This window comes from Ranitomeya imitator, chromosome 1 (genome assembly GCF_032444005.1).
Source record: "Ranitomeya imitator isolate aRanImi1 chromosome 1, aRanImi1.pri, whole genome shotgun sequence".
Classification (NCBI taxonomy): Eukaryota; Metazoa; Chordata; class Amphibia; order Anura; family Dendrobatidae; genus Ranitomeya; species Ranitomeya imitator.
Window position 1 is genome coordinate 807,277,791 of NC_091282.1, and position 27,750 is coordinate 807,305,540.

A 27,750-nucleotide genomic window follows, 5' to 3' on the forward strand; every position below is an offset into this window, starting at 1 on the left:
AGTTGGGCTTAAATGGTGCTCTGTAGTTGGGCTTAAATGGTGCTCCGTAGTTGGGCTTAAATGGTGCTCCGTAGATGGGCTTAAATGGTGCTCCGTAGTTGGGCTTAAATGATGCTCCGTGGTTGGGCTTAAATGATGCTCCGTGGTTGGGCTTAAATGGTGCTCTGTAGTTGGGCTTAAATGGTGCTCTGTAGTTGGGCTTAAATGGTGCTCTGTAGTTGGGCTTAAATGGTGCTCCGTAGTTTGGCTTAAATGGTGCTCCATAGTTGGGCTTAAAGGGTGCTCCTTAGTTTAGCTTAAAGGGTGCTCCGTAGATGGGCTTAAATGGTGCTCCGTAGATGGGCTTAAATGGTGCTCCGTAGATGGGCTTAAATGGTGCTCCATAGTTGGGGTTTTTTGTATAAAATAGTTTTTAGTGTGAAATAGCGTCAAAACATTAAAAAAATATAAATGTGTGGTATTGATGTAATTGTACTGACCCGATGAATGAAGCTGTCTTATATCAACGGCAATAATAATAATTAAAAAAAAAATAAAAAAAATTTCTGAATTGCTGGTTTTTGTTAGTTCTGCCTTCCAAAAATCGGAGTAAAAAGCGATCAAAATATGTCATGTGCTCGAAAATGGTACCAATAAAAATGTCAACTTGTTGTGCAAAAAACAAGTCATCATGTGACTGTTGGCCGAAATATGGAAATATGGAAAAATGATAGCACTCAAAATATGGTGATGCAATAAAAAAGCATCTTTTAGTATGACAACTCACCAAACATAAAAACCCGATATAAATCTGGTATCGCTGTAATCGCACCGACCCGAAGAGTAAAGTCACCTAATCACTTATACCGCACAAGGAACAGCGTAAAAAAATAAAACCAATTCTTCACCTGCTGCTTTTTTGTTCATTTTGCCTCACAAAAATCTCAGTAAACCTCGACTCCCATTTATCCTGCGCTCTGCGCTTACACCGAGGTTTCCGTGAAAATCTCTGAAATACGTGATTCAGATGGAACCCCAACATTCCCTATAATGATAGACCACCAAAACAATTCCTCTATAAAAACTAACTATGATCCTCTTCACATAAGACAATATGTAACCAACTGAGGTAGTGAAGTCACAACACGATCAAGATTATATAAAAATATAACTCTTTATTAGTACATTAAACAGGAATATTCCATATATATCAATACGTAGACTATAAATAAGTATAACTACAAATAACCGTATATATAATATGCAGCAGTGGTGAACCCACTATTGCACATAGACTTGAATAAAATTGGCAACAAAGATAGAGTATAGAAAGTGACTTATCCTAATGCCGCTAATCTACATAAGATGGAGAAAATATTATGACATAATAGTCCGTAAGTTGTAGACTTATATAGCCGCTACTTGTAAATCAACCTGATGGAGCATGCTGATATAACGCCTGAATGGATTATTGGCCCATATAAATAAGGGTAAGTATTAGCTAGATTGATATGATAACAAAACATCCAAATGGACCTAGCCCATATACACAGGAGTAAATATCCACCAGAAAGATATACTTATAATAATATATAATAAAGTCAATCCATTACCTGCGGCCATATCAGCATAGGATAGCAGTCACACTAACACCTCGACGCGCGTTTCGCTGGCTCCGCAGCTTCGTCAGGAGGTTTAATGTACTAATAGTTATATTTTTATATAATCTTGATCGTGTTGTGACTTCATTCCCTATAATGAGGCAGATGAAGGCACAGTGGACGGCATCTGACATGTGATCCTCGGTGTCTATCTTTTTAGTTGTAAATAAATGCGCGATCCGCCAGTTTTGTGCACCTGTGAGAAGGACTCTGCTGAACAGAGGCCAAACGGAGTAAAGAGTAACTCTGCTGCCTCATTATAGTGAATGGATCCCTTGGGAGTTTCATCTGAATCATGTCACTCTGAGATTTAGATGGAAACCCCAAAGTAAGTGCTCAGCGTAGAGCGCAGGATAACTGTGATCCCAAACATTATTTAAAATGTTCCCAATAAAAGCTTCAACTCGATTCACAAAAAAAAGCAAGTCCTCACTCTGTCATCTGTTAATGGAAACATAGGGGGCTTCCACATTACTGGTAGCATAAAGGCTCTGGAAAAGTGCTATGGCTCTTCCCCCTAAAAAAGAAATTCAGCAAATTGTGCTCTCCCATATCCTAATTCTCCCCCTCCCTGTTGAGCTCCAGTGTGCTTAGTCCACATGTTTGGCATTTTTGTAGCGATGAGAGCCCTTCTAATTTTCGGTTGTGTGTCTCCGGAATCATCCTCTGGGCATAACGTACTGGTCACTACAATGTACTGGTCTCTACAACGGCAGTTTGCAATTTTCACTCAGCAACATCCACTGCTGTTTGTTTCTGGAAAACACCCATTGAGTCAAAATCGTCACTACACCCGTAGATAAATTCCTAAATGGGTGTAATTTTCAAAATGGGGTCACTTGAGGGGAACACTGCTCTTCTGGCATTTAGGGTCACTGTATATGGATAACACACAAACCACCAACAAACCCACATATTATGAGGGATTCTGAACTCTGTCCAATATTTTGTATATATGTATATATAGAACATACGTCATAGGGCCCCATGTGGATACTTTGTTATAACGGACACATCATTGTAACCACAAACACATTCCACCAGGAATAACCGATGTACTAGTCCAATAATGCTTTATATAACATCTTTATTAGAAAACCATTAAAAAGATTGACAAGTGTATGTCGACGTACAACCATGAGGCAATATCTATACCAAAGGGCACAACACCTCCCTCCTCCTCTCTCCCTCCCCACCATTTCTCATATATCCAACAATTTATAAATTATTGTAACCCGAGTCTTAGCTCCTTTAAATAACCTGCACCACTTGTGTCACATAATTAACATTGCAACTAATCACTGGAGCCCGTTCCTATCCGAGACCCGACTCCATATACTTATTATGTGGCGATACTATCAAGTGCAGAGTATACAAGAAGGGGTAGAGGATCAGGGGAGTGTGCACTTATTTATATTTTGGCACAACTTTTACCCATTTCCCAGTGTGAAAATGTAAAATCTGGAGCTAAAAGTTTTTTTTTTGTGTGTGGTAAAAATGGAATTATTTTTTCTTCCGTGCCCAATGGTATAAAATTCTGTGACCCACCTGTGGTGTCAATATAGTCACTGCACCCCTAGATGAATTTATTGAGGTGTAGTTTGTTAAAAGGGGTCAGTTACAGGGATTTCTGCTGTTCTTGAACCTTTGGGGCTTTGCCAATATGACATGGCCACCACAAACCTCTGCAGAAAAATTTGTACTGTAATATGGCGCTCCTTCCCTTTTGAGCTTTGCACTGTGCCTCAAAGTAGTTTTTGACCACTTATGGGGTGTTGATGTACTCAGGAAAAATTGCATAACAAATATTACTTTCCCCATAGTTTGTAAGCTTGCGAGCAGGGCCCTCACTCCTCCTGGTATCTGTTTTGAACTGTATTTCTGTTATGCTGTAATGTCTATTGTCTGTACAAGTCCCCTCTATAATTTGTAAAGCGCTGCGGAATATGTTGGCGCTATATAAATAAAATTATTATTATTATTATTATTATTACTGTTCGTTTTCTCCTATTACCCCTTTTGAAAATTGTAAACTTGGGGTCAAAGCAATATTTAACTGGAAAAAAATAGAATTTCATTTACTCAGCCCAATTTTATACAAGTTTGTGAATCGTCTGAGGGTTAAACATACTCACTACTCCCCTATATTAATTCATTGAGAGGTATAGTTTGCAAAATGGGATCACCTGGGTGGGTTTCTGCTATTTTGGCATGTCAGGGGCTCTTCATATCTGACATGGTATACACAACCTATTTCAGTCAAAATAGGGTTCGTTCCCTTTCCATCCCTACCATGCGACCAAACAGTCATTTTTGAACAAATATGGGGTACTTTCGTACTTTTGAAAAATTGCACAACAAATTTTGGCATCCATTTTCTCCTGTTACCTTTGTGAAAATTAAAAAAACGGGGCTGAAACAACTTTTTTGTTGGGAAAATGTGTTATTTCATTTTCACAGCTTAGCATTATAAAATTCTGTGAAGCCCCTGAGGTTAAGGTGCTCACTGCACATCTAGATAAAGTCCATGAGGGGTCTAGTTTCCAAAAGTGGGTCATTTGTGGGGGGTTTCCATGGTTTAGGCACCTGAGGGGCTCTCTAAACGCCACATGTCGTCAGCTACGAATTCAAGCCAATTTTGTTTTCTAAAAGTCAAATGGCACTCCTTCCCTTCCGAGTCCTGCGGTGCGCCCAAACAATAGTTTTCTTCCACAAATGTGGTATTGTTAAATCAAAAATTGCCCAGAAATACAGAAGGCATTTCAACAATAATATTGAACAACAAGGACTTCAACATATGTGGTGCAAGTGGCAGAACACGAAGAGATCCAGTGCAAATACAATTTGCGGAAAAAGCTGACGGCAAAACGTGCGTCGTGGGTTGGGGGGAAGCCGAGCAGACAATCTTGGCCACCATTTACTGGTAATGTAACTTTCATTATTACAAGTATACTTATTTTGTCACCTAGTATATAGTATTATTACAGCTATTATAGCGTTATAATTACATCTGTGTTCTTCTACATGCACCACATATCTGGGAGTCCTTGTTGAATATGTAGTATTGGCGTACAGGAGAAATTATACTCATCAGCCTTCTTCAGCTCTTCCCGGACCGCAACTTGTGACTGAACAGAAGTCAGAGGAAATTGTCACAAGATTTCAATACAAGTCTATGAGAGCTTTGTTCTGGCTCTTACGGACTTACATTGAGTATTGACTTCAGATCGCCCAGCAAACACTGTAAAAGACTGACCAGAGTGGTGCCAAGAGCAGATGAAGATGGCAGCTGACTTGTATAATGCTAGGGGCAGGGAACTTAAAGGAAATGTCACCCCCAAAATTGGCCTATAAACTAAGGCCACCGGCATCAGAGCCCCCGATGTATCCTGAAAGATAAGAAAAACAGGTTATATTATACTCACCCAGGGGAGGTCCCGGTTCGGTCCGGTCCGATTGGCGTAGTGGTCCGGGTCCAGCGCCTCCCATCTTCATACAATGTCGTCCTCTTCTTCCTGCCGCGACTCCTGCGCAGGCGCAATTCTCTGCCCTGTTGAGGACAGAGCAAAATAGTGCAGTGCGCAGGCGCCAGGAAAGGTCAGAGAGTCCCGGCGCCTGCGCACTGCAGTACTTTGCTTTTCCCCTCAACAAGACAGGATACATCGGGGGCTTATCTTCAGAATGCTGTAGATAAGACCTTGATGCTGGTGGCCTTAGTTTATAGGCCAATTTTGACAGATTCCATTTAAATTAGTGGCACCACTCTAGCACTACAATAAAAAAAATGCTGGAGTGGTGCTTCAAAAAAAATGCTGGAGTGGTGCTTCAAAAAAAATGCTGGAGTGTTGCTTCAAATGAAAAAAACTTGGATACAAACAGTTTAAAGAAGAATCTAGTTTGGACCGGATGTATTGTATTCTTAATTCTTTTTCTTATGATTATTCATTCTAAACTAGATTTAGGCTGCAAAGTCTTACTTATCCCTTTCTTCTCCTTGTTATGTCTTAGTAATGTCCTTTCCTGCTGAGGGTGTGGAATCTGCCTTAAAGAACAACATTGAAGACGTCCGTCTGTATCTGGATGCAAAGCATCCTGGGAGTTATGCTGTTTATAATTTATGCTTGCGGAAATATAGGCCTTCCAGGTTTCATAACAGGGTAAGCTGCAGCACCAATTATTCGGATGTTTGTACGGAGACTGTCAGAATACAGGCTGAGCCAGACTGCCGTATTTCTCGTGCGATAATCGCATCGCACTGCACGCACTGGCCGGCACCTCTCCTGACCCGAGCATGACAGCATGATGGATTACTATGCAACTGTCAAGCTCCGGTCAGGAGAGCCGACAGCCACTACGAGCTTTACGATGCGATTCTCGCACAAGAAATACGGCAGTCTGTCTCTTCCCTACAAAGTTCACTCTTGATGGCTAAGAATGACATATATAAAACTAGGAGGAAAAAGACAGTGTGATAGGGTTTTATCCAGGGGAGATATATAAGGTTATACTTTCTGATTTAGTATAGTATCACTTCCCCTTTGAGAAAGCGATCATGCGAAACATGCGTCAAGGGTCGTGGGAAGGACACTCTTCAGTCCTGACTAATTATGGGTGAGCATTTACTTTGCCTTATTAGCATGCGTTGAATTGACTACTAGGTGCTTTGTATACGGTTACACCATAGGGTGATACTATGTAAATGGTGTTTAGCGCCTGGGTATGATTATTTACATTTAAATACTGTTTCTGCTCACCCTGGTCATACAGTGGACTTGTGTTCCTACCTCTAGTGTAGCTGTTTTGTCTCCTACTTTTCTACTTTGCGTTTTCAATTACCGTATATTTTATGTGATTTTGATTTTTCTTGTAATGATTTAATAAAGTTTGTTTTATTTATTTCTTGGTGTAATTAGTACTCTCTCTGTTGGTTTTCAGTATGCTCTGTTTGGAGAAGTACACCTATTAAAGTATAAACCAAAGAAAATAGGAGCACAAAAGAACCTATCACATAGTCCAATAGAATTCAAGTAGACAACAACATAGTACACCAAAGAAAAACCACTTGAAAGAATATATATACATCCAAAAATAATCATGAAAACAAGTATATTCAAGATATAAATAAATTTATTGAGGACACCAATCCAATTTAACACAGAAAATGATTAAAAAACATATGACACATCTAAAAAACAAGGGGAACAGAGCACCACCCGTAAGCCGAACAAATTGCCAAAATAGCATACAATGCTATACAAATCCAACTACCATAAATAGGGAAGCATACATTTCATATTTTCAATCTCATAATAAATTAATAAAGTGCTTATAAATGTATATCAAAATCCAAGTAGTATAATATAACGTGCATGAGTAGCAGTGTACATATAGCCCCAAATCTATTATAAAGTGCACATGAATAAATCACCTATAGTAATCCCTAATAGGAGAATGACTGGAACAAAATGAACACATCCATATACTAACCAGGATTCATTTCCCACGTGGTGCTGCTGCTACCCCACACTCCAATTTATTAGAAAAACCACACGTACTCTCGGTCTGGAGTAGGATTTATCATATGAAATACCAGCAGTGCAGATTATCCGTAAATCCTCCACCTCTAAGAATGACACATGACATTTCAGAAATATTTTAGCAAAAGAAGTGTGCCTTCCTTAGGCTAACCTAAATAAATGAGCTATACCCCAATCTTGCTCGTGAGGCTTATAAAATGTTTTCAATTGCTCATTTTGGGAACCCAAATGCATGACATCATAAAGTTGGATACAGTTTGCCCTCCATACCTGTGCTCACCACCGTTCCATTCATTGTCTATATTACAGTGGTGGTCCCCATGGCCAGCTTGTTAACTACTTCTGAACTGCCTATAGACTATAAACAGCTGGACATTCCGCACTTGACGTTCTAAAACTTCAATGCAACTTATTAAAGGGGATGTCCACTACTCAGACAACCCCTTCTTGATAACCATGTTCCTACCCTTATAAAATAATAACAACTGTATTCACCTCCAGTGTCTTTATTGCGTTGTCATTACTTGCACCTCCGGTGCTTGCGTGACTTTGACACGTTCTCCCCAACACCAATCGGCGTCAATGTAAAAAATTTTTTTTAGAGCTGGTAAAAACACATGTTTGATTAAAACCAGAAGATGTGCTTGGTAATGGATGGGGGCAATTGGCCCAGTCCTGGACTGGTTAAAAAAAAAAAAAAAAATGAAACGAGGAAAGCTTGTGAGAATATTATTCATCTGTTATGGCTCTTTTCTACCACCTCATGGTTCTGAGCTGGAATCTCCAAAATGAAATTGACCATTTGAAAGGTTCAATGAGCTTGCTCTTTTGTAACATACTGCAGAACCTACAGTGATCTTGGGCATGTGGGCCTTTGTTGGATTTCATTCAGACCTTATTGTGGTTATGCTATGGTTCATATTTTATGAGTCCTTTAGAAGAAAGTTTGTTTTAACACTGTTGTTTTCAATATGAGTCATTTTTCAAAAATGTTTTAATATGTGATTGATTTATACATTTCTTACTCACAGGTGTCTGAATGTGGTTGGCCTGGGAGACGTGCCCCAAATCTCGTGAACCTGTACAGCATCTGTAAAAACATACACTTGTGGCTGAAACAAAATCCCAAAAATGTTTGCATTGTACACTGTCTTGTGAGTAGATATACATTTCCCCTTTAGGCTAAGAACATTCCATATACTCTATGAATTTATAACTGATAAAAAAGACTTCACAATGTGGCCTGTGATGTCACAAGCATGGCAACAAGCTGCTGGTGACATCATACATAGTAACATAGTTAGTAAGGCCGAAAAAAGACATTTGTCCATCCAGTTCAGCCTATATTCCATCATAATAAATCCCCAGATCTACGTCCTTCTACAGAACCTAATAATTGTATGATACAATCATAAGGTTCACTTAAAGTTAATACTGGTGATCATGTAACTGTGGGATTTGGCATAAACTAGTGAAGGTAGCTCTGCTTTTCCGGTCACCCATGACACCACCACCTGAGAGAGGGGATCCACCCATCAAGGACAGAAATCCGACACAATAAAAAGGCGGGCCCTTCCAACCCCACATCAGTTGGTTTCCTGTACTTGACGAGGAACCTATGCACAGTGTGTCCGGTGCGGAAAAAAGAAGAGAAGTCTCCTATCCAGCTACTGCCTGATTGCCTAGGAGGGCGTAAGGTCTTCTGAGCCGCTGTGCGGGGCCTGAAAGTGCTGCATTGGGTACAATGGGGTCTTGGCTGGAGTGAGCAGGCAGCATGTCTGTGTCTGATGTCCGCCTGTTATCCCTGGATGTCCGGCTCTTCATGTCCTTGACCTGCTGTTGGATGTCTGCTTCTGTAATGGTGGTTGCAGTGTTTCATTCTCAGATCTATCAGCCACATTGCACTGGTGTTTGTTTGTTTTTCTTCTCCCATATGTTCATCCAGTATTGTTCAGTCTCTGCTATTGGTGGAGTTGCTGCCTTTGTTCTGTTACTCTGTAGTTGAGAGTATGCCGTGGATGGTTCTTGGGAGAACAGGGCATTTATCTTCTTGGCATCAGCTTCTCTAGTGTATCTCCCTAGTCTTGCAGCGAGTGCTCTGATTCAAAGGGATCAGGCCTTTGTACTTGATCTTTACACCCTTCTGTATTTGTTAGTTGATTGTTTTCCATACGTGTCAACTTCATCTTTGTCTCCATTCTTCTTTTCCAAAGGGGCACAGCCAGCTCTTGTTCTTGCTGGTTGTATAGCCAAGCGTTTCCATGATTGCTGAGGCACAAGCATAGATTAGTTTGAGTTATGATGATGGTAGGTATTGATGCAAGTGCTCTATTGGCATCTTTTAGCATCATGTTTGGGGGTGCTTCTTTGCCGATCCTTGGCAGTCGATCGCTGGTATTGATGGTATTCAGTTTATTTAAGATCTTCTGTTTCAGATCATCTGCAGTGCTCTCTAGTTAAGATTGGATCAGTGACCTGTCAGAAGCCATACTGACGAATTCCTAATCAGAGCACCACATGTTACTCAGCACAATCCTGCTGACAAGTTCTCTTTAAGCCCTCCACGAAAGTGACAAACATAAAAAGGGAAATAAACATATTAAACATATTGCCAGCTGATTCTGGAAAATCTGACACATGAGAAGGAGAATGTTTGTCCTCGTATTCCTCCTCTTCCACGGATGTGGTTTGCCCGTGCTTCTCAGTAGAAGATAGAGATAGATTCATCAGGGCGGTTAGGTCCACCATGGACATTAAAGAGGTGAAAGCGCATAGATCAGTATAAGATATTATGTTAGAATAGATAAAACGAAAAACATTTCCCTGAAATAAAAAAAGTACTAGCCCTGATTCACAAGGAATGGAAGAGACCTGAGAGGAAGGGTTCGCTGCCCTTATCATTAAAGAGAAAATATCCCTTTTGAGGAGCACGAGACAGCCTCATGGGATAAAGAGACAAAAATAGATGTAGCAGTGACTGTCATCACTTAAAGATCCTGTACATAAAAAGGCAGATTGACTACCGCAAAAAATAGCTGGAAATCCTTGGCAATAGTGCTGAAACCAGCTATAGCTGCCACATCGACAGCCAGGACCTTGATGGTTTTGGTTGATGAAATGGAAAGTCAGCTAAGGAATAAAACCGCAAGGTATTCCGTAAATGTAGAGGGCTGCAGCGTTCTTTGCAGATGCGTCAGCAGATCGTCCGTTCTCTCAAATACAACTCAAAGAGCCTTGGGGCTTAAAAGCTAATTATGTTCCATTCCATGCAAAGGAGAGAATCTATTTGGTCCCTCTCTTGATGACAAGCTAGAGAAAGGCGGTGATGGTAAAAAAAAGAGTCTCCCTAATTGGTCCATTCCTTTATACAGGATATCCTTCAGAAGGAGAAGATGTGCTCATAGAAGACCTTCGAAAGATCAGGGGAAGAGGAGGACCGTTGAAGGAACAGAGGTTTCATGTTTGCGGGGCCCCTCTTCTGAGAATAAAATGATGCCATTGAGCTGATGAATTCTCAAATTGATCGAGCCTGAGACTGGAATTTTTGGCTGTTCTCCCTTAAACCGATGTGGTAATGCCCCTTTGGAGGTCTTGGGGTGGGCGGAGCAGTTGACCCTAAAAATGAAAGTTCAGGAACTGGTTTAAAAAAAAAAAAATCTACCGGAACCTCTATGAGAACATAATATGAAGGAGGGAGGTTCTATTCTCTTTTCCTGTTAAAACAAACAACAAAAACCAGACGCCTCTTTCAGGACTATCCTCACCCTGAAAACGCTAATCTAGTTCTTAAAAACCCATCCTTTGATGGAATCTATAAAAAATTGATCCTTCTAGACAGACATAAAGGATGCATATTCTAATTCTAATCGACATAGAAGATCAGAAATTCCTAAGAGTGGCTGTAGTCATAAATTGAAGGATCAGGCATTTCCAGTTCAGGTCTCTTCCCTTCGATTTATCAGTGACTCTACCAATTTTTTACGAAAGTGATGGTGGAAATGACAGCTCATGTATGAAAACAGAACATCCTTCTAATTCTATACCTGGACGATTTCCTGATTTATAGGCAAGACCTTTAATGCATCTGGGTTCTGAACTTGAAAAAGTAGAGATTGATTCCCTTGAGAGTCCAAATCTTTTTAGGCCTTCTGTTAGATTCGATAAACAAAAACAGTCCCCTTGAAATGGAAAAGCTAGAAAAGGTGTCAGATCAGGTGCTAAAGGCAATAAAGAATCCCACCATGACCCTCAGGAAGGCCATGTCATTGCTGCAGGTCTCTGACCTCTTGTGTTCCAGCGGTCCTGTGAGCTCAGTTGCATCAGAAAATTTCATTGGGACATTTTAATAAGCGAAAAGGAGCTGAAAGGAAGCGTAACCCTTTCCTCGGTTACTGTCAAGTCTCTCCATTGGTGGTTAAATACAGAAGGTATGTCAAAAGGAATTCCTTGGGGATACCCTGTTCAGAGTATTGGGGTATATGCCCATGATCCAGATTTGCTGCGGATTTGACGCTTTTGCAGCTTCAAACCAACATCGGCCAGCTATTACAGCATAGTGGGTGGATGGAATTTCTACAAATCCCATGTCCAATATGCTCTGTAACCCTGCTGATGCAGCAGAGAGATCCTACCCTTTTATTCTGGAGGTCTCCTGTCCTTGATGGGCAGATCCCTCTCTCAGGTCAGTTTTCACCTGTCATGGGTTCTGGAAAATACCATTACCTGTAAATAATTTAGTATGTCTTCTGTACGTCTTTAGATTCAGCTTTCTACATGTATTTGCCTCTGTGTTGAGAATACCCCTTTATTACCTGTGCGTAAATGCGCCATCAATTCAATTTCTATGGGTCTTCCGGGATATATTCAGCTTTGTTTCAGCCCCGTAGAAAGTCGTGACGACTGCTTTTTTTTTTTTTTTTTTTTTTTTTATATGGGGTATTTTCGAGCCCTGTTCTATGGTTTGGTGGGGGTCCCAGCACAATGGATCAGGAAGTTATCACCATGTGAAGTGATGGCTTTCAATAATAAGGTTAAGGACTCCCTGCACAAGAACAGCATATGGCCAATGACTTAGAACAATATACTTTTAGTAAAATCTAAGATTCATATTTTCCATTTATATTTTTTAATTTGGTGAGTGTTCATTTAAGACCTCTCAAAAAGACGCTCTAGTCATAAAATAGTGTCATATATTGTACTAAATCTTTGTTTCTTAGGATGGAAGAGCCGCATCGGCTGTTGTGGTTTGTTCTTTTTTGTGCTTCTGTCGCCTTTTTACCACTGCTGAAGCTGCTGTATATATGTTTAGCATGAAGAGGTGTCCGCCCGGTATCTGGCCTTCTCATAAAAGGTAACTTTTCAATTGTTGCTTCAGATTCTCGCAGTTTTAATGTTGTCAGACCCTTTAATGCTTGCATATGCTATGAGATCTGACCCTTGCGCTGCTCTTCTCATGGTATTCACGCATAATGTGTAGCACAGAGGACATACTTGTAAAATGCACCAAAATTGAAACGTTAATCTATTTATTGGTTCCATTGTAAAGCTATAAATGGAACCAGTCACTTGATTCATACTGTCCAAACCAAGGACAGCATGAAATCAGAACCTGGCTACACAATGCAGCAGGTACTTTTTTTTTTTTTTTATATGAAAATTCAGAGAAAATATATTTAAAAAACGCAATGTTGCTCCATTCGATTGCCAGGTCTCCTCCCGCTCCCACGTGTGTATTTTTTGACAGACAATAGTGCGTAGTGGTGCGGAGAGAAACCGGATTGGTCTCTTCTCTCCCTATGATGCGGCTTAATCTTCAAACTGTTTTCTATGAAATTATCCAATCATGCATCCAATCATGCAGCCAGGCTCCAAATTAACCCCTTCCTTCACGGGATTGCCACCAGGTGTTCAGCGAACATCACAGCTGACACTCGGCTCTCACTGCCAGGAGCAGTGCCCGCACTTCCCCTTGCAGTTTCGCCCCCCAAATTTGCTATTGATATCAATTGCAGCGTTTAAAGGCAGGTAGAGGGAGGAGTACTCCTTCTGCTTTCAGTTCGGCGCCCCTTAACGTCATTGTGAGGGCCAAATCATTGCCATGGTGACCCAATGTTGTCATCCAGGTCAACAGGATGCGGCAAGCCACTAAAGGTACCGTCACACTAGACGATATCGCTAGCGATCCGTGACGTTGCAGCGTCCTGGCTAGCGATATCGTCCAGTGTGACAGGCAGCAGCGATCAGGCCCCTGCTGTGATATCGCTGGTCGGGGAAGAAAGTCCAGAACTTTGTTTCGTCGCTGGATCTCCCGCTGACATCGCTGAATCGGCGTGTGTGACGCCGATTCAGCGATGTCTTCGCTGGTAACCAGGGTAAACATCGGGTTACTAAGCGCAGGGCCGCGCTTAGTAACCCGATGTTTACCCTGGTTACCATCGTTAAAGTAAAAAAAAACAACCACTACATACTTACCTACCGCTGTCTGTCCTCGGCGCTCTGCTTCTCTGGTCTGGCTGTGAGCACAGCGGCCGGAAAGCAGAGCGGTGACGTCACCGCTCTGCTGTCCGGCTGCCCGGCGCTCACAGCCAGAGCAGAGAAGCAGAGCGCCGGGGACAGACAGCGGTAGGTAAGTATGTAGCGGTTGTTTTTTTTACTTTTAGGATGGTAACCAGGGTAAACATCGGGTTACTAAGCGCGGCCCTGCGCTTAGTAACCCGATGTTTACCCTGGTTACCGGCATAGTTGGTCGCTGGAGAGCTGTCTGTGTGACAGCTCTCCAGCGACCAAACAGCGACGCTGCAGCGATCCGGATCGTTGTCGGTATCGCTGCAGCATCGCTTAGTGTGACGGTACCTTTAGACCATGCACAGAACATGATCTAAGGGGCTTATGTCAGTGCAGGACCGACAATTACATAGTATTCCAATGTGATCAGAGTGCTGAAAGTGATAGTAAGTAAAAAATATAAAAATATGTTTAAAACAATCAAAAAGTAATAAATATATATATATATATATATATATAATTATTATTATTATTTTTTTTTCCACACTAGTTAACCCCTTAAGTGAACACAGTAAAAAAAAAAGGGAGGGCAAAAGGCTATGCATTTTCATCACACTGCCTACAAAAAGTGGAATAAAATACAATAAAAAAAAAAATTGTAAATAAAAATGGTATCTCTAAAAACGTGATCTTGTCCCACAAAAAACGGAGCAGGATTTATTATGCTTTGTTTATATAGCGCCATTCCACAGCGCTTTACAGACATTATCATCACTGTCCCCAATGGGCGATGGGGCTCACAATCTAAATTCGCTATCAGTTTGTCTTTGGAATGTGGGTGGAAACCGGAGTACCCAAAGGAAACCCACGCAAACACGGGGAGAACATACAAACTCCTTGCAGATGTTGTCCATGGTTGGATTTGAACCCAGGACTCCAGCGCTGCAGTGCTATCCACCGTGCTGCTCAAAGGCGACTTAGCAGTGGAAGAATAAGTTATAGCTCTCAGAATAGAGAGATTCAAAAAAAATAATTTTATTATAACTTTTTATCGTGTAAAAGCACCAAAACCTTAAAAAAATATAAATTATGATCACTACACCCTTAGATGAATTCTTTGAAAAATGTAGTTTGTAAAATGGGATCACTTATGAGGGGGGTTTCTGCTGTTCTGGCACCTTCCAGTGAGTCATGGGACATGCAAACCATAACACTTCCGTTTTTCTTTCTTGGTCACAATGCTTTGTTTTGTGGAAAAAAAAAACGGATCCAGCAAATGTTTCTGCTGTCCGTCGGGCGGAGACAACTCACATGGAAACTTTTTTTGTGCACGTCACAAAATCGCGCAGCGACGGATCCTGCACTGTCCATCATTGGCTATAATGGAAGCCTATGGACGCAGGACGCTGTGTGTCAAAAGCAGGAATCCAGCGACGGGTTCCGTCTTTTGAAACTGAGCATGCGTGGAAGAATTTCCAGTCAGGGAAATTCTCTCTCGCTCTCTCTCTTTTTATAGTAAAAAGATATCATGTTAAAAATAATAAAAAAAAATAAAAAAAATCTTGATATTCTCACCTTCCGGCGGCCCCCGCAGCCTTCCCGATGCGATGCTCCCGTTCCCTGGGAACCCGAACTGGAAAAACCCGAGCAATAAGTACACTCGCTCATCACTAATCTTTTTACTATTGATGCTGCATAGGCTGCATCAATAGTAAAAAGTTGGTCACACTTGTCAAACACTATGTTTGACAAGTGTGACCAACCTGTCGGTCAGTTTTCCAAGCGATGCTACAGGTCGCTTGGAAAACGCTACGGATCCGTCAAAAAAACACATCCAGTGCATCCTTTTTTTTACAATCTGCACAGGATCTGTCTTTTCAACATTTTAATGGATTGTGACTGATTGTAAAAAACGTAAGTGTGAAAGAGTCCTAAATCTGCACTATGGCTGGTTTCACAGTTGCGTTTTTATCTGCAACGTTTGTACCGCAAAAAAACGCATGCGTTTTTTTCCCCTATGTTTAACATTAAAAACGCATGCGTTTTTTTTATACGCATTTGGTCGCGTTTTTGGACGCATGCGTTTTTTTGCTGCATGTGTTCTTTTGCAGAAATGCAACATGTAGTAATTTTCAGAGGTGTTTTTTTGACGCAAAAAAAGCATGCTTTCGTATGCGTTTTTTGCGGCAAAAAATACATTGGAGTCAATGGAAACGCATGCGTTTTTAAGCACATGCGTTTGGTTGCGATAAAAACGCATGCATTTTTATAGAAAAAAAACAAAGCACACTGATATGCCACCCCCCACCATAAAGGTGATAAAGGGATCCTAACCCTAAAGGGATCCTAACCCTAGGGATCCTAACCCTACCCCTAACCCTAGGGATCCTAACCCTAAGGGTTAGGGTTAGGATCCCTTTAGGGTTGGTTAGGGGTAGGGTTAGGATCCCTAGGGGTAGGGGTAGGGTTAGGGTTAGGATCCCTTTAGGGTTAGGGTTAGGATCCCTACCCCTAACCCTAGCTATTTCTGTTTATAGTGGGATTTTTACTTGATTTTGATGATTGGCAGCTGTCACACACTTCTCATCATGTGTTTAAAAAACGCATGTAAACGCGTCAAAACGCCGCGTTTTTTTTCACCACATCCAAAAACGCATGCGTCTAAAAAAACGCAGCGTTTGCACGCGTTTACATGCGTTTTTCCACCATGCGTTTTTTTTTTTTTTTTAAAAACTCATGCGTTTGAAAACGCAAGTGTGAAACCAGCCTAAAATATGGTGCTCAATCCCTTTTGAGCTTCGCACTGTGTTTGATAAGTAGTTCCTGATTACATGTAGAATATTGGCGCACTCAAGAGAAAGTGCACAACAAACTGAGGTCCATTTTTTTCTATTAGCTCTTATAAAAATTATAACAACATTTTAGTAGTAAAAATGTAATTTATTCTTTTTTCACCGCACAATGGTATAAACGTTGTGAGGCACATGTTGCCAACATGCTCACTGCACCCCTAGATGAATTCATTGAGAGGTTTAGTTTGAAAAATGGGGTCACTTATGCTCTGGCACCTCAGGGGCACTGCCAATGGGACATGGCACCCTCAAATCATTCCAGCAAAATCTGCAGTGTAATATGGCGCCTCTTCCCTTCTGAGCTTTGCACTGTGCCTCGTAAGTATGATAGTTTTCGTGCTTATCTGAAGCTATTCGCTCATCCCTAGTGTTTGACCCTAGCGCTCTTGGCGAACAATGCCTTTTGTAAACCTTAAATGTATATAATCAGTTTCCTAGTAAAATGCTAGAAACAGATCTGTTATTTCCTCTTCCAGGTACATAGAGTACATGTGTGATATGATGGCAGAGGAGCCCATAATTCCACATAGCAAGCCAATTCTAATCAAGGCCATAGCTATGACTCCAGTGCCGCTGTTCAGCAAACTGCGCAATGGCTGCCGGCCTTTCTGTGAAGTGTACGTTGGTGACGAGAGAGTGGCCACTACATCTCAAGAATATGATAAAATGAGGTATGTATGTTATGTATATATAGGAAGGATGCAAAGTACAGTACCAGGGCCTCCCATTGCGGATGCCTTATTTCTCGGACTTCCCATTTCAGTCATGTAGGGTTTGTCTAGTGTTGCATTTGTGTTCCACTGGAGCATGCTGTAACTGAATGGAGCGACTGCAGTCCATAGCCGCACTACATAGCCATTCATTCAGAAGTAAACGACACTGTATTTTGTACCCTACAAGTCAACACATTTCCAGAAACACTACCTATCTATTCTCTTCAAGGGAGAGGCATTAAAAAAGCACAAATATGCATTATTCATTTATTTATTTTTGTTCTCTTCCTCTAGGAAAGGTTTCTGTCAGTGTAACATTTTAATTCTGTGGTGATTAAAGGGACACTGTCACCTGAATTTGGAGGGAACAATCTTCAGCCATGGAGGTGGGGTTTTTGGGTGTTTGATTCACCCTTTCCTTACCCGCTGGCTGCATGCTGGCTGCAATATTGGATTGAAGTTCATTCTCTGTCCTCCGTAGTACATGCCTGAGTAAGGCAAGATTTCCTCGCGCAGGCATGTACTACGGAGGACAGAGAATGAACTTCAATCCAATATTGCAGCCAGCGGGTAAGGAAAGGGTGAATAAAAAACCCGAAAACCCCGCCTCCATGGCTGAAGATTGTGCCCTTCAAATTCAGGTGACAGTCCCTTTAACCTACCTAGACAAGTGTGACTTGCTAATTATAGCAATTAGGGAACTTAGAATAATTACATTTCCTTTTGGTTATTTTTTTTTCCCCTCTAAGAAATCTTTTAAGTATCTGTCAGGCCAGATGTTGATCCTTTAGTCTTTCATACACGTGCAGGCATACATGTGTGATCAATGGGGGAGGGGAGTAATCGCCTATCAGACAGAACCCCTTTTTTCCATTGACATCTACTGGTGTCGCCCCCATTCAGTTGGTGGTCAAATTCCGTGAATTCAGCCAACCTTCCATGCTGCCAGTGTATGTATGGGTGTGAACAGTACAGACTGGAGACGCGAAGCGTTGAGATTTGTCGTCTTCCGATTTATTTTATTGCCCATTCATAGCCGTTCTACTCCATTTTCTGTTGCTAAGATTATGAAAAACAGACCTTGAATGAGAAACCTTTATTCTGGAAAAGTGCTGAAAATGCATAATACCGCGGTAACAGGTTAATTCTTCATTCTGACAATTCGCTTACAATGTAGGCAATTGCTTGTCTTTGTCACATATCTGACTGGCTTGCTACTTGTGGCTACTAAGCTTTTTCTCCACTTTATTTCCAATATACAGAGACTTCAGATCTGAAGATGGCAAAGCTGAAATTCCTTTAGATGTGACCGTGCAAGGCGATGTCTTAATTGTCATCTACCATGCTAGATCTACGCTAGGGGGAAGATTACAAGCAAAGGTAATGATTACTTACATTATTAGCTACCATGCACATATTTTTTTAATAATAATAATAATAATCTTTATTTTTATATAGTCTAACATATTCCACAGCGCTTTACAGTTCTAAGTGTGCAGGCATTCTTTGTGCCAGGTTCCCCATCATTTCTCAATTGTGTGATGTAAATGTACTATGATTTAGTAACAAAATTCATAACCAGCCAGACTAATCTACTCTCCAGCTATGGTCCCTCTAAGGCTGTACTCAAAGCTTCTATTTCTTCCCACCCTCCTAAACTACCGCTACTGTCTCTGCTAGCCTCTTCATTATCAAACTTGATTCAATTTCCTGAGATGATAAAATGTCATTATTAACCTCTGGTCCGTTGAGCTGTCAATCAAAGCGCCAGGGTGTACTTCCATCCGCAGCTCACTGGGTAGTGTAGTGATAATTGAAGCCACTCTGTGCACGCCTCTCTGACTGAAAGCTGGTGACTCCTGGGAGGAATAAAGTCTTATTTCCTTCCGGTGACCATGCTTTCAATTAAGCGACCAGGCTGCACCGGAACATCATTAACCTGCAGATTAACCCCAGATCTGCACATTCATACATTTAGGGACATGACCGATTCCCTTTAACATGAGAAAATGAACTAAATCGCTCATTTTTAGGTCCAGTATATTCGGCAGCCGTGAAATATATCACTTGGGGGCCCCGATTCATTAATACTTGCTTTGTACACACCACTCTTAATGAAGGGGTGTGGTGTATATGGTGTAATGGTATGGGACTGTAACATTTCACCATGATCTAGTGCTTTCCCAGAATGCAAAACATAGCTGTATTAGCTAAGGTGAAATGCACAAATTATATTGTACAACTATGTGACAGATGTGATCATGCGGCTTTATCACCACGCAGTGATTGTTGGGTATGTATCCCATCTCCTACTTGATCAGGCTTTATTACACTTCCTATGATATTATTCTGCTTTATTTTGGATTGTTGTCACATTTGATAGTTGCGATCCGATGTCTTATTCCAGAGAGATCCACACTATTTAGGTAAGCTGTTAAGATCAATGGGTCAGACACATATCTACCTATCAATCTGCCTGTAGAGCTTCTAATAACACCTTAACGACTGCCAATAAGCATTAAAACGGCGGTCGTTAAGGGGCTTTATTCTCTTAACGCCATTTTAATATGGCGATTGGGAATAAGTAAATGGCACCCCACATACGGACGAAATTCCTGTGGGTGACTGCTGTACAAGACAGCTGACACCATACGGTATCGGCCCAAGCCAGTTTTTAACCCCTTTAAATAAAGCTGCCAATTGTGACATCAGTATCTAAGTGGTTAAAATGGGGTTAAAAGAGACCCTTTGACAGGATCACGGGTGCCGATCATTGCCATGGTACCTTAAGGTCATCTGATGACCCCAGGGTTTGGTGGTCGGTTACATCTCACTGACTCACTCTAAGGCCACGTTCACACACTCAGTATTTGGTCAATTTTTAACTTCAATATTTGTAAGCAAAAACCAAGAGTGGGTCATAAATACAGAAGTTGTGCATATGTTTCTATTATACTTTTCCTCTAATTGTTCCACTCCTGATTGTGGCTTACAGATACTGATGTAAAATACTGACCAAATACTGAATGTGTGAACGTGGCTTTACAGGGTGAGTCAGTGAGACACGAACAGGTCTCTGGCACTGCAGTATAAGAGTACTGTGATGCTATGCATGAGACCAGCGATCAAAAGAAGAAAAATTTATGTCCCTATGGGACTTGGTGAAAAAGAAAAAAAAAGTTAAATCAAATATGTAAAAAAAGAAAAAACACACAAAATGCACATAAATCGCTAAAAGCTGATTCGCCACCAAAAATGCAGCCTATGTAATGAAGAAAAAAAAGGACACACACTTTGTATATCTGTGTCTGGAATGACTCGATCTATACAATGTGTACTTTATTTATTCCAAACGGCAAACAAGCTTTTTCCCGTCTCCCATGACGGCACACCTGAGAGAGGGATCCGCCCAGTCGGAACAGGAAACCTACTGAAATAAAAGGGCGGTACCTCTCCCTCGCTTCAGTTGGGTTTCCTGTAATGATGGGAACCCCTTGTGCTGAAATCACGGCGGTATTTTTTATTTTTTTTCTTGATTGAATATCCACTTACCCACTCCTGTCCCGGCACTGGAAGCGCCGGCAATGACGCCTGTATGCTGGCCTTCAGGCTGATGGTAGCGCTGTCCGCAGATCCTCCGGGCTCTTGCGCACGTGCGGGCGTCGGTCCAGCGCAGTCCGGACTCTAAGGGCCATTCTGCGGCTGCCACGCTGCTCTCTCCCCCTCTCTGGGCGACTTCCGGCGCGCGACTGGCGTCCAGCGCAAGGCACGCTGGGAATGGGCGTGCCTGCGTGACGTCAGAGCGGCGCGCCGGATCCAAGATGGCGGCGCCCATGGAATGAACGCCGGTAACAGCATATGCTTCCCGGCGGTGTGCAGGAGGGGGAGAGGAGCGATATGATTACCGGAAGAGGCGGGGTGCACTATGGAAGGCCCTTTATTAAGGGGATGGCTGCACAGAACGTCGCTCACCTCCATACAGATTCCAGAGATGGAGGATTGTATGGATCAGCAGCAGCAGCAGCAAGCAGAGCCCTTATCAGGTGATACACCAGCTCACCAGCGCGCTAAGAAAGATGGCCGCTCAAGTGGAAGGAGCGGCAATCATCCTAGTCAGACGTCTCAGGACTCTTCAGCCTCTAGGAGGAACGTTCCCCGTGCTCCTAGTCCGCCTCAGAATCCAGTACCCTTTATGGTCAGCGGGTGGTGAGTGATCTACGTGAATGTCACCCTGGTGGTAATGGGCTACATTTTTTGTTTACTTGGCAGGCGTCGAGTGAGGCTAGCTCCAAGACAAAGAATAAGGAATGTGCCCTCAGTAGAATTCCGTTGGCAGTCCAGTGGCAGAAAAGTCTTTGTGTTGATTGCATCCAAAAGACTATCCAGGAAGAGACCCCTGACTTTGCCTCTAGCCTTAGAGCAATAATCAGAGCCGAAGTACAAGACTCTGTAAAAGCAGCCCTTAAGAAAAAGGGTAGTAAACACCCAGAACCAGTTTCGGTTTCTGAGGTGTCTCTTTCTGACGAGGAATGTCAGGAGGAACCGTTATCTCCCTGCTCCTCTTCCCCTAAGTCCTCTGGCTCCTCTTCTGATAGTGATGTTGGAGGCCGTCCGTGCTTTCTTACCGAGAACACGGACAAGCTAGTAAAAGGCGTTAGAGCTTCAGTGGGCCTAAAAGATGAGAAAGCGGCCAAGTCCTTGGAGGACATAATGTTTGGGGGTTTAGAGGAAAAGAGAAAGCGCACCTTTCCAGTGAATTCCCGAATTAAGGCCCTTATAGAAAAGGAATGGAGGAAGCCAGAAAAATCGGGTAATCTACCCTCGGCTTCTAATAGACGTTACCCCTTTGAGGACAAAAATTCAGAGACATGGGATAAAGTTCCGAAAATCGATGGTGCGGTGGCTAGATCGTCTAAAAAGTTATCCCTTCCCTTAGAAGACTCTGGTGTGTTAAGGGATCCCTTAGATAAAAAAGCGGATGGGTTCCTAAGGCACACCTGGGAAGCGACCGCAGGGGGCTTAAAACCAGCAATCGCAGGGACCTGTGTCTCTCGCTCCCTTATTGTCTGGCTACAGCAGATAGAGGAGCAACTGAAGGCTAAAGCCCCGAGGGATGAAATTTTAATGAATGTAACTTTGGCTAAAGGTGCAGCTGCCTTTGTAGCGGATTCTTCGGCAGACTCCGTAAGGCTGGCGGCTAGGGCGGCAAGTTTATCCAACGCGGCTAGATGTGCTCTCTGGTTGAAGGGGTGCCCGGGTGATTTACCTTAAAAAAATAGACTTTGTTATATACCGTGTGACGGCCATTTCCTCTTCGGTCAAAAATTAGAAGACATTTTAGAGAAAGCAGGAGATAGAAAAAAGGGATTTCCTCGTTTTCCTGTGGACTTTAGAAGGCCTTATTTTCGGAGGGGCAAATTTAGTAGGGGCCGCTCCCCGGGAGATAGAAGGAATTGGGACTCCACAGGAAGGCATCTGGATATATGTTTAAAGGTCCCTCAACATCAGCGAAAAAGCCCTCCCAATGACGCCAGGCCGGAGGTGGGGGTGGAAGTCTTTCATCTTTTCTCCCAGCCTGGGTAAACCTCTCCCCCAGTCATTGGACTCTAAAGGTCATCAAACATGGCCTAAAAATAGATTTTGTTTTTCCACCGCGACAAACTTTTGTTTTAACACCCCAAAGAAAAACCCCGAAGGAGCAGCTAGCTTTGGAGACAGAGGTACTGGAGCTGGTATCAAACGGGTTCTGGTGGAAGTCCCGGGGGAAGAGCAGGGAAAAGGTTTTTACTCCCCTCTTTTTTTGATACGAAAACCGGACGGGTCTCTGAGAACCATAGTCAATTTAAAAAATCTAAATCGGTCAGTAGTAAACTGCTCCTTCAAAATGGAGTCGGTGAATACGGCGATAAAACTCTTGTTCCCAGGTTGCTTCATGGCAGCCATAGACCTAAAGGACGCCTACTACCACGTCCCAATTCATCAAGACTACCAAAAATTCCTAAGAGTAGCGGTTTATGTCCAAGGTTGTCTCAGGCACTATCAATATGCTGCCCTACCATTCGGCCTATCAATAGCACCGAGAATTTTTACCAAGCTAATGTCAGAAGTCATGTCCTTCCTCCGCTCTCAGAATGTGGTTATAGTTCCGTATCTGGACGACTTCCTTATAATAGGGAACTCAGCAGCACATTGCCTGGCACAAATAAAACAAGTCATAACAACGCTAGAGCGGTTGGGGTGGAAAATAAATCTTGCCAAGTCGAGGTTGACGCCGGAGCTAGTTCAGTCCTTTCTGGGTTTAGTTCTGGACTCCAGGCGTCAGCTTTGTCTCCTACCAGAAAACAAGCTGGTCAAAATTCAAAATCTTGTAGAGTCAGCAATTCATCACCTCGTAATGACGTTGAGAAAGGCAATGTCCCTGTTGGGTTCTCTGATGTCCTGTATACCCGCAGTAAGATGGGCACAGTTCCATCTAAGACAGTTACAGTGGGAGGTCCTGTCAGCGCAGAGGTGGTTAAAAGGGCATTTAGAGGGGAAGCTACGCCTTTCATTAGAGGTAACGGATTCCCTAAAATAATGGGCCGTGAGAGATCATTTGGCGTCGGGGGTCCAGTGGATAACTCCGATAGATCAGATCATCACCACAGACGCAAGTGGTTCAGGATGGGGGGCTCATTTAGGGACTCTCTCAGTTCAGGGATCTTGGTCCCAATTAGAATCACAACAGGCGTCAAATCTAAGAGAGTTATGGGCTTTAGAGAGAGCTGTAAAACATTTCCTTCCCATCCTTCAGGGTCATGTCAGACAATCACGCAGTGGTTGCGTATATCAACCACCAAGGGGGGACGAGATCCCCTTCCCTGATGAAGTCAGCCTCTGTCCTCTTACAACTAGCGGAGCGCCACCTATTATCCCTCTCGGCTCTCCACATAAAGGGAGTCGAGAATACGAAAGCAGACTACCTAAGTCGCAAGACACTGAAACAAGGAGAGTGGTCTTTGAATCCCCAGGTGTTTCAACAGATAGTGCAGGCTTGGGGCTTACCTGTAATAGATTTATTTGCCACCCTAAACAACAGGAAAGTAGAGAGTTTCTGTTCATTAGACCCGAGAGAGAAACCCTTCGCGGTAGATGCTCTCCAAATACAATGGAATTTCAGTCTCGCGTATGTGTTTCCACCGATAGCGATGATACCAACAGTGGTAAGGAAGATCAGAATGGAGCAGGCGAGAGTAATTTTGATTGCTCCATTTTGGCCAAAAAGACCTTGGTTCTCCCTCCTGAGACAAATGTCAGTAACCGATCCATGGATTCTGCCAGAAATTCCGGACCTGCTTACTCAGGGTCCAATATGCCACTCTCAAGTGAAGGTCTTCCATCTTGCAGCCTGGAATTTGAGAGGGCGTTATTGAGTAGGCAGGGGTTTTCACCAAGGTTAGTCTCCACCCTGTTGAAAAGTAGAAAGCCGGTTACATCGAGGATATATGGCAGAACATGGAAAAGTTTCTGGATTTTTCAGGGCAACCTTTGGGGGACAAGGCTCCTGTAGGTACTATTTTAGAGTTTTTACAGGCGGGTTTACAACTAGGGTTGGCAACTAATACACTCAAGGTACAAGTGTCGGCATTAGGAGCCTTGTATAATTGTAATCTGGCCTCCAATAGATGGGTGTCCCGCTTTATAAAATCCTGTAGTAGATCTAGACCAGTGGTAATTCAGAGGGTTCCTCCATGGGATTTGAATCTGGTGTTAGAGGCTAGTGATCCATTTGAACCTTTGCTGGAATCATCAATAAAAATACTCACTCTTAAGACAGTACTTCTGGTAGCGTTGACATCAGCCCGTAGGGTGAGTGATTTGCAGGCCCTGTCTATCTCCCCTTCTTACACGCAGATATTTGATGACAGAGTAGTGCTCAGACCAAAACATTGTGCCCCTAAATGGTACCGAAAAATTTCCAATTCCTCGCACAAAAAATAAACCATCGTACAGCTCTGTTACATAGTTACATAGTTATTAAGGTTGAAGGAAGACTATAAGTCCATCTAGTTCAACCCATAGCCTAACCTAACATGCCCTAACATGTTGATCCAGAGGAAGGCAAAAAAAAAACCCATGTGGCAAAGAGTAAGCTCCACATTGGGGAAAAAAATTCCTTCCCGACTCCACATACGGCAATCAGACTAGTTCCCTGGATCAACGCCCTATCGAGGAATCTAGTATATATACCCTGTAACATTATACTTTTCCAGAAAGTTATCCAGTCCCCTCTTAAATTTAAGTAATGAATCACTCATTACAACATCATACGGCAAAAAAAAAAAAAAAAAGATAGCTCTCATGTTGATTAAATGTATTTTTTTAATATATATATAAAAAAGCATTTTTACTGTGTGATAGCAGTAAAACATAAAGAAGAAAAAAAAAAAATCTGGTGTCACTGTAATCGCACTGACCTGAAGAATAAAGTCGTCTAATCACTTATACCATATGGTGAAAAGCACAAAAATGAAAATAAGAACAATTCTTGTACTGCTGTCTATTTGTTCATTCTGCCTTCCAAAAATTGGAATAAAGCTCGGGTCACATTTATCCTTCGCTGTGCGTTGAGCGCTTTCATCTGGTTTTCCAAAACCCGTGATTCAAACAAAACACCCCAACTGATCCACTCCGTTATGAGGCAGATGGAGTCGCTTTGGTCTCTGCTGTGGGTAATCACGATTCTGTGCATGCCTAAAAGGTGGACATCTCCAGAACAGATGCCAAAAAGGAGTCTAAAGTGACTCCATCTAACACATTATAGTGAGTTGTTCCGTTGGGGGTTTCATCCGAATCACATTTTTGTTGGATTTACATGGAAGCCCCGACGTAAGTGCTCAGCATAGAGCAAAAGAATGTGATCTCAGCCTTATTCTGGAAGCGATCAAAAAATATTATGTATCCCAAAATGTTACCGATAAAAAACCTAATTTATCCCCCGCAAAACCAGCCCCCATTGAATTCCATCATCTGTCCCGGGAAGTATAGGGGTTTCCCACATTACTGGTAAAACAAAGATTCTGGAAAAGCAACACAGCTCCCACCCCCTTAAAAAATAAATCCACGGAAATCTGTGCTCCCGAATTGAAATTCCCCCTCCTAAGCCCCACTGTGCCTTAATCGCAGTATGCGGGCACATGTTTGACATTATTGAAGGGGGATAGCTAAATTAACAATTTACGGGCTGCATGTCCCCAGCAGCACAACTTGGGCACAATGTATGGGGGCGATACAATATAGGAAGGCACTAGACTGCATGGTGGCATGGCACCATTTATTCATCAGAATAAGGCTGGTTTCACATTTGCGTTTTTTGCCGCTGCGTCGTTTCGATGCTTGTGTTTTGGTTCGGAAATGCAACATGTAGTAATTTCTAGAGGCATTTTTTTGCTGCAAAAAAACGCATGCGTTCGATTGCATCAAAAAAAGTATTGCTGTCTGTGTAAACGCATGCGTTTTTAAGCACATGCGTTTAGTTGCGTTTTTGAACACATGCGTTTTAATAGAGAAAAACAAGTCTAGACACTGATAAGCCACCCCCACCATCAAGGTGATAAAGGGATCCAAACCCTAACCCTAGCCATAACCCTAGCCCTAACCCTAATCCTAGCCATAACCCTAGCCCTAGCCATAACCCTAACCCTAGCCATAACCCTAGCCATAACCCTAACCCTAGTCATAACCCTAGCCATAACCCTAACCCTAGCCATAGCCCTAACCCTAGCCATAGCCCTAACCCTAGCCATAGCCCTAACCCTAGCCATAGCCCTAACCCTAGCCATAGCCCTAACCCTAGCCATAGCCCTAACCCTAGCCATAGCCCTAACCCTAGCCATAGCCCTAACCCTAGCCATAGCCCTAACCCTAGCCATAGCCCTAACCCTAGCCATAGCCCTAACCCTAGCCATAGCCCTAACCCTAGCCATAGCCCTAACCCTAGCCATAACCCTAACCCTAGCCATAACCCTAGCCCTAACCATAATGGGAAAATACAAATAAATACAATTTCTTAATTTTTCCCTAACTAAGGAGTTGATGAAGGGGGTTTGATTTCTATTTTATAGTGGGTTTTCTAGTTGATTTTTATGATTGGCAGCTGTCACACACTAAAAGACGCTTTTTATTCCAAAAAATATTTTTTGCGTTACCACATTTTGAGAGCTACAATTTTTTCCATATTTTGGTCCACAGAGTCATGTCACATGCCCTCTGTAGTCCCATTGGCGGTGTCTGGATCTTGATTTTTCTCAACGCATGCGTCTAAAAAACGCAGCGTTTGTACGCGTTTACATGTGTTTTTTTCACCACCTGCGGATGCGTTTTAAACGCTGCGTTTTTAAACGCAAATGTGAAACTAGCCTAAAGCACGGTGTGGATGCTACAAAACAGTCACTACAGCCATAGATGAATTGACTGAATAGTGCAATTTGTAGATTATGGTCACTTTTGATGTTTTTCTGCTTTT

At 42.4% G+C, this 27,750-nt stretch overlaps 1 protein-coding gene across 2 annotated transcripts in view; it reads left to right on the forward strand.

Annotated features, from left to right (window-relative positions):
- GAK (cyclin G associated kinase) overlaps positions 1-27,750 on the forward strand; it is a 189,180-nt gene that overhangs the window by 109,278 nt on the left and 52,152 nt on the right. For both annotated transcript variants that reach the window (XM_069739054.1, XM_069739064.1), the window contains exons 13-17: positions 5,649-5,797; positions 8,209-8,331; positions 12,394-12,527; positions 17,010-17,204; positions 18,509-18,626. In XM_069739054.1, the coding sequence (XP_069595155.1) occupies positions 5,649-5,797; positions 8,209-8,331; positions 12,394-12,527; positions 17,010-17,204; positions 18,509-18,626 (719 nt within the window). The remainder of the gene's footprint in view (positions 1-5,648; positions 5,798-8,208; positions 8,332-12,393; positions 12,528-17,009; positions 17,205-18,508; positions 18,627-27,750) is intronic.